General features: G+C 39.4%; 1 protein-coding gene across 11 annotated transcripts in view; it reads left to right on the plus strand.

The window, feature by feature from the left end:
- The window catches only part of znf618 (zinc finger protein 618), a 37,452-nt gene extending 21,244 nt beyond the window's left edge, over positions 1-16,208 (plus strand). For 4 of the 11 annotated variants that reach the window (XM_037116976.1, XM_037116978.1, XM_037116979.1 and 1 more), the window contains 10 exons: positions 704-784; positions 1,264-1,353; positions 1,757-1,846; positions 2,678-2,767; positions 4,119-4,196; positions 6,068-6,112; positions 6,838-6,915; positions 7,860-8,060; positions 8,404-9,506; positions 9,859-16,208. In XM_037116976.1, the coding sequence (XP_036972871.1) occupies positions 704-784; positions 1,264-1,353; positions 1,757-1,846; positions 2,678-2,767; positions 4,119-4,196; positions 6,068-6,112; positions 6,838-6,915; positions 7,860-8,060; positions 8,404-9,506; positions 9,859-10,398 (2,396 nt within the window). In that variant the 3' untranslated portion in view covers positions 10,399-16,208. The remainder of the gene's footprint in view (positions 1-703; positions 785-1,263; positions 1,354-1,756; positions 1,847-2,677; positions 2,768-4,118; positions 4,197-6,067; positions 6,113-6,837; positions 6,916-7,859; positions 8,061-8,403; positions 9,507-9,858) is intronic. The other 7 variants (XM_037116983.1, XM_037116986.1, XM_037116984.1 and 4 more) reach the window with 5 other exon arrangements.
- Positions 16,209-16,506: the final 298 nt, after the last annotated feature.

Here is a 16,506-nt window from a genome sequence, read left to right on the forward strand (position 1 = left end):
ACTTGTGGAGATGTATATTTTTTTAAAATGTAAAGATTCTTCATTTAAATAAACAAATTACTTTAAATGTAGTTGATTACTACAAAACATTCTGTAACAAGTATTCAAATCAATATGTTGTTAATTATCCTTAGGGCCTCTTGGATGTTCAGTACAAATTTTAACCCAATCCAGTGAAATATAAGCGGTCTCTGAGGCTTACATTACATTTACAAGGAATGCCAAAAATGATGAAATTTAGCCCAGAGGCTTCAAACTTCAAGCATTCATAACTTAAACAAGTATTTGGGGTAGAGCTGCAGGATTTTGCAAGGTCCCATGAATTTAATAAAAGTTCTTTTTTTTTTTTTTTTTTTTTACATGAATTTTCCTTGAGAAAATCCATGAAATGAACTGGGAAAAGTTCTGAATTCTGGATGAGCTGGCATGGAATGACCCATATACAAATAAACAGTGTAAAATTGCCGCTCTCCTCCTTACAGTAGAAAAACATAGATGCTGCAGTGGCTGAACTTTGTAGTTGAACTTTGTAGCTGAACGTGTGTGTTATATTTAAAAATGGTTTGCTAAAATACAATAGTAAAGGGAACAGTAAAGAGGATGTAGCACAATCAGATGTTTTACAACAAAACAAGAGGATATAAGTAAACTTACAGTAATGCAGTGAATTATTTTCCTTTTGTTTGTTCCTCATCTCTCACAGATCCGTATGAACAGGTAGTGTTACCTGTGGATGGCCTTAAAGAGGAGGAGCCAGTTGAACCCTACCAGAAAATTGGACCAAGTAAGACTGTTTGATGTACTTTGTTTCAGTTAGTACCACAGACATACAATGACAGAACGAGATTATGAAATTTGCTATACACCCTGTAGTTTACGTAGCAAATTATACCCTCTAGACAAAGTAGATTATATTGGGATCATCTGTCACGGTAACCCATTTGATTTCATATGTTTCCTGTTTTATGACAATGGTAATATAGGGGGGAAATCAGAAACCTGACTCAAGATATGTTTTCTTATGTGGCATAAAAACTCCAAATAGATTTACGGTGCATCCTTCATTCCTTTTGGTTTGTTCTTCACATGCCATACAGTTTGACAGCTTTAAGTTCACCTGTGTCCAGTTCAGTGCACTGGACACAGTTTGTAATGGCCTAAGTCATGGTGATGATCCATACTAGAAAAGTAACAGTAAGCAATATGAGCTAACTCCACACTGGAAAGGTTTCAGAACATGAGTCCAAAAGTCCTCCTTCGCAGGGGAAAAAGCACTCGCCCACCTCCGCAGAGACCGCGGGTTCAACCGACGGCAGCGGGTGTCCCTTCAAACACAATGGGCAGTGTTCGCAGGTGGGAAGCCTGCACTTGTCACTGCACTAATGACTCCTACTGATTGGGGGGTGGGGAGGGGCAGCGTGAACCTCTATGCACATTGGAGGGACACCCTCTGTGTATCCTACTTTCTCTAATATTGAGCTTTTGCTAAACGTAAACTTTCTAGATGTGAAATTTTCGGGAAAAGATCAGATTCACCAGCTCCTTCCTCTTCTCCACTCTTATTACGACCTCCTGTTTTCTACTTCTCCTTTATTGAAATAAGACTTGATTAACAAAATGATTCTGTCCCCACTTCTTTTTAATTGAACACAACTAATCCGACAGACTGGATCTTAATTGATATGATAAAGGTTTTAGCAGTGACATGGATTTTGATGAAGGCAAACATTTTAATTGTGTGTTTTCTTGCCTGCAGAAACTGGGAGCTATGTTTGCGAGTTCTGTGGGAAGCAGTACAAGTATTTCAACCCCTACCAGGAGCATGTAGCTCTTCACACACCAATGGGTGAGCCTGTTTAGTTTCTCCTTAAAGCCTTTTTGTGTAGGCTTTGATGCGTCAGTTGTGACGTCAGTGTTTCCCAACACATAGACTTTACTTGGGTGGTCCATCCAGGTATATTAACAGCCGCCCAAGTACATTTGGCAACACTTTTTTATTTTACTTTCTATAGCATTTTATGCTAAATTAATGGTTGAGTGGCCCACTTGCTGCTAGGACAACGGAATTACAGGTGAGAAAACAGAAAGGAGATTGAAACAAAGGTGAGGCAAGCCAGTGTGCCAGTATTAAGGTGGACAATTCAAGTAACTCTATGTAATGTTGGTTAAAGTTGATTGTTGAGTCTCATTCTCAGGTCGTCAAATACTGACGCCCGCTCCACCCCCCCACCCCCCACAGGTACACAGCCATTCTGTGGGAAACACTGGATGTCGTGTTTACAACAACAGTCATTTCCGGGTAGACGGCTGGTGATTGCTGGACATTTGCGAAATTCCATTTTCAGCCGTAAATGTAGGCCTGTGGCCTGACAGATAAGTCAGGTCTCCAGCCTAATGTAGTCAAAGTGTTATAAAAGCATCAAACATACATTTAATTAGAATGAGATGTCTACATTTTGAAATAACATCATGAAAAATAGAAAATAAAACTTTGTGTTAGCCTTAGTGGCAGAGATTTTCTACCCGGAATTAACTGAAAACAGTTTCTTCTAGTCTAGACATTTGTTTGTATAAATATCTGTAAAAATGTAGCCTCCTATGAATAAAAAGTGACGTCAGCTTGAATATTGTTTTTAAATTGAGCTACAACTGACTCTGAGATCTTATCTCTATGTAGCCTCCTTTGATTTGAAGGCATCACGGGTACAGGAATGTGGTAGCATGGATATGACCAAATATGGCCATAGCACAAGTGGTAAGATGAAAAGTAAGCAACCTTTTTTATTACAATTTTACATTTTCTTGATTTCTTGATTAAACATATTTTGTTAAGTTTGCATGCCTCATAACCTCAACACACACGGCAACTTGATAGCAGCTCAAAGAGCCTCATAGCAGGTTGTTTTCTCTTTTCCTTAATTATTTTTATTTATTCATTTAATTTTTTACCATTTACCTGGAACCAAACATGACATTTACTCATCATATACATTATATTTTTCATTGGTGATGTTGAATTTAAAAGTTTTTTAAATGACTGAGGGTGTTGTGAAATGTGTCAGGTTAAATTGAGCAGGCATTGATGTTAGAAAATGAGAAAACAACCCAGTGAACATGATTAGAAAACCAAACACCGATTGGCTTTCCTATTGAATAATGTCTTTTTAAAATAGCAGCCAGTCGATTTACTATGATATTGGCATGACTGGGTTTGAGGGCAGGGACCGTCACAGCAATATCACAGTCCTGCTGTGAGGGCATAGTAGAAATTCATGAGAGCATACCTCACTCGGGCTGAAGTGTGTTACAGTCAGCCAGTGGAAACAGGATTTAAGAGAACCCGAAGAGATTGAATAAAAGGTTCTGGGTCACCTTGCCACTTTATTTGTGGCAACCCTGCTGGAAACTATTAACCTTTAGTGAATGGTTAATTGAACAATTTAAGTGATGATACATTGAAGACTTTTTTTTTCTTGTTATGAATCTCTCTCTAATTGCCTCCAGCACCTAAACACATTAAAGTTTTGATTAAAAACATAAAAATTAAATTTAACACAGACTGTACAGGTTCTCCAATTTCTTTTTCAAATGTTGGTCTCATTAAAGCTGTTAAATTTTCTCTCTCCAGACAGATTCATAAACCCAATAAGTAGAATTAATACAAAAATTAGACTGCTTTTCGCAGACAATTTCAGATCATGTTTCCCAGCTGCATTGCTTCACCAAAATGTTTATCCAGCTGTCATAAATCGTTGATTCGTCTCCCAACTGGTTCTGTATTTTTGTGGTACATGACCCCGCCCCCCTCCCCCCTCCATCTTTCTGCTAAGAAGCGCTCTGCCATAAAGAACTATTTAAAGCATGGCACACACTCGCATCTTAGAAGTGGGTCAAAAAGATGGAATGAAGACGAGGAATTAAACCCATATTTAAATGTAATACGAACATTTGAATCCTTTCATCGGGGCTGTTAGCGTTGATTGATTTGCATGCAGCAAATCAAAATTAAGATTATCTTTGACTTTGCTCCATCTTAACTAATGTGTGGGTTCAGAGATTATCAACGTTATTTAGTGTGGGCATGTCACTCATTGTCTCTCCCGTGTTTTCACTTACAGACAGTCCATTCAGGCGGAAACTGGAAAGTGCAATTCAGTCTAGTCTGGTTGACACAAACAGCTCGCAAAATTCAAGCGGTGAGCGCCGAGTATCTTATTTTATGTGGATGTGTGTGTATTTGTGTGGAAATGTATCATTTCTGCTTGAACGGTGGAACGTATTTTCAGTTCAGCTGGCCTGAAAATTGAGATGGGGTGGCAGAGGATGTAAAGAGGTTTGTTTGACCTACCTTGCAACAATTGTTACTATATAAAACTCAACTGTAAAAGGTCTAATAATAATATTCTTCCCCATAGTCAAACCATGAAAATACAGACCATGTTTAATAGCTTGTAGGATCATTATTGGCTCTGATGACAGCTGGCAGTGGTGCAGGGCAATATATTGATATTTTATACTTAATGTGATACAAGACTAGATAGTGTCTTCATGATATGTCTTTTTTCTGGTTTTAAAGGCTACATTACGGAAAAGTGATGTTATTTACTGAATTTACAGAACTTTATGATACTTGCCTCTACCCACTTTATCATTATATCCATATTATGGATGAAAATCAAAATCTCTTTGTGTTAGAACCAAAAGCAATCTTCTTTAAAGTTGTGGCAATGTCAATATTAAGATATTTGGGGACAAAAAAATACAATATTTGGTATTATCAACTGGTTCTAGCATTTATGATGTATATTGTGTATTGTAATGACACCTAAAACTATCATAACATTATTTTAAGAGCATATTGCCCCGCCCTACATGGCAGTGATCTAAAAATAGACTTGTAATTAAAGGCCCAGAAAACGTACATTCTTAATCAGACTCTCACTGTGAGCAATGCTGGCCTACATGAAGCGCAAAATTGTCTGCAAAAGTTCCAAAAGTTTTGGTTGGTTCTCATCACGGACAGATTTCTGTCAGTGCTGTTTTCGCTGTACTTCTCTCACTCCTTTTTGAGTGGTTTGGCTGGTGATGTTGCGTACATCTGTGCACCGATAATAATGGTAATGTTTGAATCAGAATCTGATGACGATGTGTCATTGGGGTGCTGATTTTGCCAGGCCACTGACAGTGATACCTGACCGATCCACACCCACTTAAAACACAGTATACCCAAGAATGCTTAATGAGTATTAAAAGGTCAAGTTTGAAAAAATACAACCAAAGAACATTTAATGGGATATTGAACATTTCAGATTTAAGACATAAGATTTTAAACTACCATGGCTTTAACTGAAAGCTGTATTTATATCAGTGCTTCGGTTAACCACTAATAGTTAATGTGTGCTCCCCTCTGCAAGTCTGCTGTTAGACACTTAACCCAGCAAACATGTGACACTTGGTACTTGTCACATCTCTCTTGCTTAATTTCTCAAGATAAACTACTACCTGGCAAGCAATTTGATTTAAAAAAGGAAAAAATGAAACTCCACAGTGTTGATTCGTCTCAAACCAGCTCTCTTGGCATACAAGATGAATAACTTGTCTTTCAAGTTTAGTAGGTCACACTTCTAGCTTTTCCTCAGTAAATGTGGCAGTAAATGCTTTTGTCTGCTTATTTTTTAATGAAGTGAACAACACAGAAAAAAGGATAGGCTGTACACTTTCTCCTCTACGGGTGTGGCTTTATGTTTTGTTCAGAGTGTGTATACGATGCATGTGGTGACTTGTTAATAAACTTTTTTTTTGTAATGGGCCTCAATCTTTTTAACACCCATCTGATACTATGGAAGAAAAAATATTTTGCCTATAATAAATGCAGCATATTAAATTGGTCGTATAGTCACTGATCATGTGTGTCATAATAATCTGAATCAAAATGAACAGTAAATGCTCTTAGATTGGAAATGACACTTAACACTAAAGGCACTGTCTAAATAAAGAAGGGAATAGAATGAGAAAGGACGGCCCTCCTTGTTTAGTTTTAACTCCCTCTCTTACCTCTTGTCCACAGGAACTGCGAGCCCTCTGGTGGCCACCTCATTCTCTACAACCCAGAGTAAGTCCAACCCCTCCTTCCTGCTCATAAAGGAAAATATGCACGCTCCCTCCTTCTCATTTCACCTTTTTTTTCCTTGTCTGCTTCAGTTTTTGTTAATCTGTCACTGTTTGGTGCAATAATCCATTGTGATTATACAGATTTTCTGTAGTTAGCTTCATTATCACTGGGGAATGTCTGATCAGGATTGTTAACATTGGTCTTAACGTACATTTGCATCGTGTTTAGACTCAGTCATGTCCTGTAATGATCCAATACTAAGCTGTCTCATACTGTTGCAAGGAACAAAGATTGCTGGAAAAGTGGTTACATTTTTAAAAATGTTTTTAATTAAAGGTGTAGACATTTGTTCATGATGTTTCTTTTTTATCAGATATGATACAGTAGGAACAGACAGAAGTGTGAGGAGAGATAAAGAGGTGGAAAGACATGCAACAAAGGCCTCTGGTTGATTCAGATGAGGGACATTGTGACTAGACCCCACAAGGATGCCCTAACAAACAACTTTTAAACAATTATTTGCAAATTATCAAAGAAAATGCATCAGAAATACTGCAGCAAATTGAGTCACTTTGTCCAGATGAAAAGACTTTTATAGCTGCTGATCTGGTATAAGATAAGGGACCATAAAGGCAATAGAGGCTAGTAGATGGACAGATGCACAGTGTATTTATTTTGTACTCTGGCAAAGAGTCAATGCTCTTCTGGGCCTTGTGATTTTTTAGAACCCTACACTTGTGGTGCCTGTGGCATCCAGTTCCAGTTCTACAACAACCTGCTGGAGCACATGCAGTCCCACGCTGGTGAGTCCACGACTACAGATGCATGTTGAGTTCAACAGAGAAAACAAATACAGAATGTGAACACACCCTCGGTGGCTGCAGTGCATGTCAAAGTCCGTAAGATCCCACCTAACTCTTTTATTGAGGTGCAGCCATTAAATTTATTGCACACAAGATTAAACACAAAGAATATATAAGGGTTGTTGGAGATCTGGTTCTGAGGCTGCTGGATACAGTTTTTATGTTTTGTTGCAACAGCAGTAGAGGCACAGTATTATTGTTTTTGAAATCATATTCGGTAATCATTAACCAATCAAGATGCCCGAAAGAAAGACCAATTCAATCTAAATCAACCACAGCTGAAAGACATGACAAAATGTCATCTTGCAAACAAAAATATAAATTTTACAACAGTATGAAAAGGAATGGCAAAAACCCATGTGTGAGAAGCTGTAACCACCTAATATATGGTATTTCCATTTAACAAATGAACTCAGTGCAGTTTATCCTCTTATGCATGAATCATGTTGCCTGTCCTTGCATGCAGTTAAAATTAAACATTTATTATTTGGACAGTCTTAAAATACTGTTATCCAGGCTTGACTATGAAAACAAAAACTATTTACACTAGTTGATAATTTATGATAATGTTTTGCTGTCTGGCTAATGCTGGGAGACTGACTTCATTTAATGACACACCCTGCAAGATTAGTAGCTGATCTCTTGACTCAGGAAATTTGTTTTGTCAGCTTGCATAGCTGGTTTTAAAGGCACACTTTGTTAATGACAGAATCACTGATGTATTTTTGTCTTTTTCTTTCGCTACCAGTGATTATTTGTTTAATTTTCTGTCATAATTTTATTCTTTACTTCTCTCTCCACTGGAAACACCTGTCAGACACTATCCATTGAAACCGCACAATGTTATCGCTGCTACCTGATGTCCCATCTCTGTTTCTCCCCAGCGGACAACGAGAACCACACCAAAGGGGACTCTCCCAAAACCTCCTCAGCCTCCGGTCCTCAAGAGCAGCTTTGGAGAGGTTCTCAGGCTCAGGCTCAAGCTCAGGCCCAGGTCCAGGCCCAGGCCCAGGCCCAGGCTCTTTCCTCAGTTAAACTACAAATCCAGCCTCAAAATATCTCCCAGAGAAACCACACTCTCAGCCGTAAGTACTGCTATCAGTATTGCCATCAACTTTATTTCACATATTGTTGAAAATTTCTCTTTTTGCTGTATACAGGGCTATTTAAAAGTTCATATGCCATTTGCGTCTATGTATACTGTATTAGAAAATAGTCAAAATGGACAAATATTTTACATAGCTGATGATTTCTCCTTAAATTCAAAGTCTGATCTGTAGACATCTCTATGATTCCTTATTTCCATTTTCCTTCTTAGATACAGTATGTTTTCCACCAATATATAAAAATAAAAAAAAACTATAACACTAATTATCTTTATGTTTTGCTCTGCCTTCCTACCCATCCATCTGCTGTCTTTGCTGGCAGAGAGTAACGGACTACCTGAGAAGGAGCGACAGCAGGTGGCTGAGCGCCTCTTACGGGTAATGTGTTCAGATCTGAGCATGCTAAATGTGCTGAACAGCAAGGACTTCCTGAAGTTGGCACAGACCCTAGTGGATACCGGTGCTCGTCACGGTGCCTACTCCACCCGCGATGCTTTTGGCAACATGAGTGCCTTGGCAATGCGCCAGCTGCCCCGCATGTACAACCAAGTCAAAGTCAAAGTCACGTGCGCGCTGGGCTCCAATGCTTCACTTGGCATCGCCGTCACCTGCCACTCCCAGACAGCAGGCCCAGATGCTTGCTATGTTCTAACAGCCTACCAGGTGGAGGGCTCGAGACTGAAGCGCTATGTTCTTGGTGTGAGGGAGGTGGAGCTGAGGGAAGGGCCTGAGCAGATTCACCACTGGGTGCAGAATGTGCTGTCTGAGTTTGTGATGTCAGACATCCGCACCGTGTATGTCTCGGAGCCCAGAGTTTGGGCAGCAGGATTTTCAGGATCGCCACTTGGTGGTGGCGGCGGCCGGGGCAGGATATGCTTGCGATGCGCAGGGTGCTCACTCGGTGCAGTTGTCCAGGCAGTTCTTGGGAAGCGCAGCCTCCAAGCTCGAGGTCTTCACGAGTTGGCCGAGCTTCTCTCAACATGCAGGGAAATTGCCTCCTCCTCCACACTGGCACTTCGTGAGGACCAGTGCACCAACACGTCCGCAAGCACAACCGAAGAAGGTACACAGGGCAGCGCTGCACAATGCCCCACCCCTCCATGCTGGGATCGCATGGCTGAATCTCTTCTGCAGGTCCATGCCCACTTTGAACAGATTTGTGAGGCATATGGACGCAGCAAGTCCACGGCTCCAGTCCTCCAGGGTCTCAACAAGCATCTTCTGGGGACGCTGGCTTGTCTGCTGGCACCTCTACGCCTGGCAGCGCTGGAGCTGAGCAGCCAGAGGAGACCAACCTTACAGCAGGTGCTGCCTGTCTACCTGCGCTTAGAGAAGTTCTTCACGTCCAAAGCTGGAGAGGCTGGAACCGGCACGGCTAGCAAACTCTGCCACTACTTCCTAGAAGCGCTAAAGGAGAACTTCAAGGTACTGAGCTGGTTCTGCTTTGATTAAGTTATTTAAATAAACATTTAGCTGTCAGAGTTATAGGACTGGTTTTATAATACCTAGAGCTCGGTATTGTTGAAGTCTACCAATTTCGGTGCCAATAAGAGGTTCAGTGCTGTTGTACACACAGCTGTTCTGCAATTTTTTTCAACCAGTAACTGATTGAGTAAAAAAGATTGAACATTTGATGCCAATTTTCATAACCTGACAGTTGGTATGATTGGTACCAAAAAGGTGGTTCAGTACCCAGCCCAGTTAAGAGATGTTTGATATGTGACGGATGCATGGATTTAGGAAGAACTGACAGTCACTGAAACGTTCTTGTTTATAGGTTGAACGAGCCCACCAGGTAGCCATGGTCCTGGACCCACAGCTCAAGCTACGTTCAGTGCCAGCCTACCAGCATGAAGACATAATCTCTCGTGCATGCGAAATGGCTGCTGACTCCAGGGATGGAGGTATGACTGGTGGCGGAGTTTCAGGTAGTGACGACCGGGACACCGACGGCCCACCAACCCCTAAAATAAGCCGCATAGAGGGAGGGGGAAACAACGGCGGTACCTCAAGGGGGACCAGCTTGGTGTCAGGTAATGACGACAGTCAGAGCCAAGTCAGACAAGAGATTTTTCAATACTTGGCTGAGCCTCTTCTCCAAGGCACACCTGACCTCTTCCAGTACTGGAGCTCAGCAGTGAGTGATAAGTTTCCCAAGCTTGCTCGCCTGGCACTGTGGCTGCTCGCTGTGCCAGCTGTGGGCATACGCAGCGAGTGTGTGACTGTGTGCGAGCAGAGCCTGGCCATGAAGCGGAAGCAGCAGGTCACCGCCGAGGAGATGAACAAACTAATTTTCCTTCGCGCCAACATGGGCTAGAAGAGAATCCTAATCAACCCTAACCAACCAAACCTTCACCTCCAACCAATGACTTAAGACTATTATTTATATACTGTAGGTTTAGACCAACTGTAAACTTAAATGTGTATGGACATTAAATACTTCTCAAGACAAATATTTACAGGAAACTCACATTGTACAGGTTGCAAACACCCATAAAACAATAAGGCTTATTACATATTTTATACAGAGAAAAGGACTGTTGTTAAGTACTGTGGACAAAATGTAGGGGTGGAACGGTAACTCTCAAAAGATTGTCCTGTTTGGTACGCCACCCTCGGTATGGGCTGCACACTTAAGCAGGACGAGTCTCAGTCGCATCATGGCCAGTGATTTGAATTAATCCAGCCTAATGACTAAACTGCTCAAAGGCTACAATGCTGTTATTCTCACTGGACGGCAACATTTTCAGGTAAAGTTAGCTTTCACTGCTTGAAACTACTGTCATAGATCTCTGAAAAGAATCCTACTAGATTGTCAAAGATGTCCGAGACAAATATTTAATTACACTTTATTGTTATTATACAGGAAACAGATTAAAAGAAAACAGGCGGCTGTTGAGGCAGATAGTAGCATGTACAGTATGTCGGAAGTTGATCATTTCCATTGGTGTGTGACAAGAAATTCAAGTGGTGAATCCTCACTGCCATTGCACCTCTGACAATTAAGTATGGTAGGTTTATGATTTGCTTTCCTGCATCACTGAAATTTCATATTTTGCAGCATAATCATCCACAGGAGACCGTCGGGTTAACTGAGCGTAAAATCATTGCAGCAAAATCGACGGCTGCTTCAGTGGCCTAAAAAAAAATGTAGCTGTGAATCATTTGCTTGCACTGGGCTGCATGCATATTTCATTTAAAAGGGTGAAAAACAGCTGATAAAACATTAATGAGGATATGATGCTCTCCTTTTTGTTTATGTTAAAATTGATGGAGGAAAAAAAAAAGGTCATCCAATGGTTTGTCTTTCCAGATTTAACTCGATGGTCTTGATGTTAGAAAATGCAAATCAAATGGTTAGATTTGCACAAAGGGGCCAGTATCATGAGGTTAATTTGAAAAACAAAATCGAGCTGTCGGTTGAGCTTTGTTAACACAATCTGTTTCTCCTTCCACATACAAAGAGGACAGCATCATATCTAGTATCTTCGATTTCTTTCAGCCTCACTATACCGCAGCTGGATTGCACCGCCAGGAAATTAAATAACGTGTTGGATAAATACATCCTGCATTATCCTTTTAATACCTGGTAGTACAACCCAACTTGTAGGTCAGTAACTACACAATAATGAAATCTCAAGGCCATTTTGTCTGCTAGTTTTCCAGTGCTGGTATTACAGGAACGTCGCATCAGTCAGCTCTGTGAAAAGAGACACCTACAGTCGGCTATAAGTTGCCCTCAGATAAGCAGTAGTAATGTTATTAGCCATCAGTTTGGTAAGCTCATAGGCAAGGATTTAATTCATATTGCATAAATCCTTGTGTGGTTGCCCACTAAGAGTGTGTGCGTGTGTGTATGTGTGTATTATTATTATTTTTTTTTACAGCTTATTTAGTAAAGAATCATTCATAGGAAAGTTTATTATTCTTTTATTTATTTTTCTTTCCTCATTTATCATTCCAGTATAACCATTGTCTTCCTCACGTAAGCTACAAAATTTTTCCATTTTCAAGGCAATAAGCTTTATCTTAGGGCATAGTTTCAAACTGTCTGCTACAAAAAAAGGACTGTTCCCATGACGCTTCTACACTTAATTATTGATAATAAATTATTTTCTGTTTTTGTGAAATCAACGGGATTTTCTCAGGAATGAGTGCACCCGCGCAGGCACCGCCACTTTTTTCTCCTCACTGTACCGAGAAAAAAAAAAAAACACCCACACACCAAACTGTGACCTCAATGCCGAGGTATGTGCTGAACCGTGACTTTTGTGAAACGTTCCACCCCGAGCACAGTTAGTGCCATTTGCAACAAACGAAGAAAAAAAAAAAAAAACGAGAAAAAAAATGGATCACTGAGGGTTTATTTTTTTCAGGATGAAGCGAATTCTGCCAGTACATTCACTAAAGTCGACGCATACATGCATACTAATGAAGTCAAGTTATTTATTTTTTTATGAATTCTACTATACATTTACTTAAGCTGATACCTCCTCAAATGACTTGGATGAATGGAAGTTATACTGTAAAATTTGTTTGTTGCCTTTGGTACTAATTAGTCAAGTACTAGTTTGTCATCTCTGTTTTTGGGCCTTAAGTCTTTCATGCGACCACCTTAAACCCTTCAGTAAGAACCAACATCATGCCTTTCTTTGCTGTTCAATGGCCTTCTTTTCACCATCTTTTTCTAATGCTTTTCTTTTTCTTTTCTCACTCAAGTAGACTCAAAGGGACTTATGGCTGATGGTCGCAAACGCTGTCCTCTAGTGGACTGTTTGAATATCATGGAAAACTGTGTTATTTGACAAGTAGCTTTATTCCAAAGTTCCCACTTTATCTTTTTGTTTGTTTGTTTGTTTGAACACACATGCTTTTTGGAATCACTTCTTGTTTTCTACAACAAGTCAGGAATAATTTGAACAATAACACACCCAAGCACAAGTTCCACTGTATAAACTTATACTGAACAAGAACTCAGCAGAAGATTACAAACCACATTAGCAGGGTCATACCAGAGCAGGTATATGTACTTATACTCATAACGTGGTATGAGACTTTCATTTGTATTTCTTTTACAATAATATTTGTGGTGCAGTTTAAATATATATTGTCTTTTGATCCTCAATGGTGCAGTACAACACTCCACATGAAAAAAAAACAACAAAAAAAAAACAGGGAATGTCTCTACCTGCTTGGCCAGAATTATCGGTTTTGATTTTTTTTGCCAGACGCTGCATCATCTTCGTATTCAAATATTAAACACCAATAGTTTATATTGATAATCCCATTATCAACAGTCTAACAAAACATTTCTATCTCTCTTTTAGCCATGTTTTCTAGCTTTAACCCCCCCAGTACAACTGAAGGTACGGTCACATTAGACTTCTGCCCCGACCCGCATTCACTCCACCTCTGATTAATCTCTACCGAAGCCTGTGTGTTTCAGCGTGATTTTCATGGGTCAGAGTTCACCCTTTTGTTCGACTTTGACCTCACAGACTTGCCTGGATAGGAACACTGATAGAACTGTACTTGGAAATGTAGATTTCACTGTTGTAGCCCTGTGGCAATTTAGTTTAAAGGTGCAGTTTGTAAAGATCGGCCTACCTTGTCAAATGTTGCTCCTAGCATATCACCAGAGTAACCAGCTGCTGCTCACTACACTCGCTGCTGTTAGCTTAGCAGTATGGATGGGTCGTGATTATGGAATATTCAAATAGACATTTGATTAGTAATAATCCTAATAGTTCATTTAGCTCTGACTTTGACTGAAAAAACCTTTTCCATTGTATTTCCGTTGTCTTTACTTGTATAACACTGTACTACCAGGTATTGTGTTGTTTATAGGCCTTATAGCATTGTATTATTACCAGGCTCTGGTAAAGAGTGTGTAGCACTACTGTCAGTATATATGCTACATTACATACAAATGGTCAAACATCTAATAATGGAATAATTGCCAAATAGTTCGGTCACATTTTTGCCTGAAATAACCGTCCCAACTCGTTTGCTCTATAATCTGTGCAGCTTGTGTACAGTTGTATGTTCTGCTGCACAAGAAAGAATAGGTTTAGAAAGGAAGCATCATTTTTATGCCTATTGCAAGTTTATTTATTAGACTGAAAAAAGCTGAGAGAGCTTGTGAGCAGAGCAGATTTGCCGCACACATCTCCCAGCTGAAACTACATTGGGCTATGCTATCAGACCATAGCCTTTTCAGGTGGTGATGGGGCTGTAGACGTCTCTGCAGCACAATACATAATAAACATAGATATTTCTTCAAAATCTGTTGACATTGTAAGTTTCATTTTATGAATCCGACAATAATGTTGGCCGTACCTTTACACGCTGCACTTTTAACATGATGCTAATGTGACCGTATCTTTTCTTGCAAGGACACCGGAAGTAAGAAGACGTAAACTGCACGTGCAAACTTAATAGGGCATCTCAGTGAATGGTCTCAAGTGTCATGGTCTCACCAGGATGAGAATCTTTTAGTCTACCTGAACGCAGTTGAGTCAACTTTTTTACTTTTCAACACGTCAGTCGTCTCCGTCAGTTAAAAGTGAATGGCTCTGCATTGCAAACTGTATAACGTGTTGTAACAGACTCCTTACCTCCAGTAATAGCTTGGACTTTTTTTCATACGTGCTTCTCTTTCCGAAAACAGTAACTTAACACCAGGCTGAAAAGCACAGCTGCTGCCCTTCTCAGACCGCTGGGTGTGGTGCAACAGAGCGGTGTGCTTTGTTGCACCTGTAACCACACCCACCAGTGATGTCACGGGGTCTTTGAATACACCTGTAAGACATGCAGCCAGGTGGAAGCCTGCAATTTTCAGAGGGTGTTAAGTTATAAAGTAGTAGGTTCTTTTGTTTGTTTGTGAAAGGATTTCTCTTTCGGTTTTATTTTGTTATCCAATTGTTTTACTAGTTTGTCTGTTTTCCCTCTGTAAGACTTGGGGGAGATTGACTTGATTCAGTGTAACCAAGACAAACAATATTTTTATTTTATTTTATTTTATTTTTTGCATTGTGATGATTTGCATTCCTGAAATCAATATGTATACTGCTGTTTCAGACTGATTTATGTCAACACATTTATATTTTGGTAACCAGAAAAAAAGAAAATTGCTGTAAAATATATTTTAAATTTTAATTTTCTAAGCACCAATCTAATGTTTTACCTCAGTACTCAGAAGGTAATGTTGTAATTTAAAACAAAAAAAAGAAATAAATTGGATATGAGCTGAGCATACAGACAGTCAGCTTTTGATCAAGATATAGTCAAATTACTGTACATTGGTTTGTGGTTTTAGAAGCGATCCCCGACTGAAACTGATGAAGGGATTTTTTTCTTACAGTTTTTAAATAAGTATTTTAACTAGAATACGCTCTGGGACAAAAATGCCATCGTTGACGTCGTGATGTCAACTTGATTTTACATAGAAAAAAAATAGCATTTTTTTTGTTGATTTAAATGAGAATTATATCTAAGAAATATGCATGCTTTTAATAAGAGTACTGATATATAAAGTTAGAGCCAACATGATTCACTCGCATCTGTTGACACAACACACTGGCTTATGAGTAGACGTTACCTTAAGACACTCTATCAAGGAGTCAGACGAAAAAACCTGGACTGAATCTGAACCTTTTTTCGAGGGGCGGGAGTAGCGATGCTGATCATGGGTTGGTGTTTTATGGGTTGACATCATCCATTTTCAGAGGATTTATCATGTAAATACAAGAAGAACTGCTGTTTTTATGCCACAAGGGGGAGCCTTCATTTCAGAGATACAGTAGGGAACACCAATAACATTATACCTCTATTTTCTACAGTAGCATTTCAAAAAGGTTTTGATATAATAGAAGAACTCAACTTAGATACTGGTATTAGAAAATTGAACTCAGCTGTAAGTTTTATTTTGTTTCAGGATTTTAACTTATTCAGATAATAATTGTAAAAAAAAACTATGGTATAAGAATGCTAACATGGAGCTCTGTTCTGTTTTAACTATGGATTATAGTCTGTATTATCAATTCAGGTTAAGAAACTAGTGTTGCTTTTCATCCTATTTTACAGGCATTACTTCCTTTTATACTCTGCTAAAATGCAAAAAAACAACAAAACAAAAAAACGTGTTTGATTCTGTTCTTTTTTAATCGCACTTTGGCAGCAGATTCCTGTGTAGCTTCAGATCTGAGTTGTCTTATTAGTAAGCCTAATTTATACTTTTGTAGCAACACTATTTTTATATAATGGCAAAGAAAGGGTTCAGTGTCTTCTTTTTTTTTGTTTTGTTTTTGTTTTGTTTTTTTTCCTGTGTCATATGTGGCAGCGCTGTTCAATGTTTCTTGAATACATTACCCACTGTAGTATGTGATGTGTGAATAAACTCCAAATCTGTCAAACTGTGGCGTTT

The sequence above is a fragment of the Acanthopagrus latus genome, chromosome 12 (genome assembly GCF_904848185.1).
Source record: "Acanthopagrus latus isolate v.2019 chromosome 12, fAcaLat1.1, whole genome shotgun sequence".
Classification (NCBI taxonomy): Eukaryota; Metazoa; Chordata; class Actinopteri; order Spariformes; family Sparidae; genus Acanthopagrus; species Acanthopagrus latus.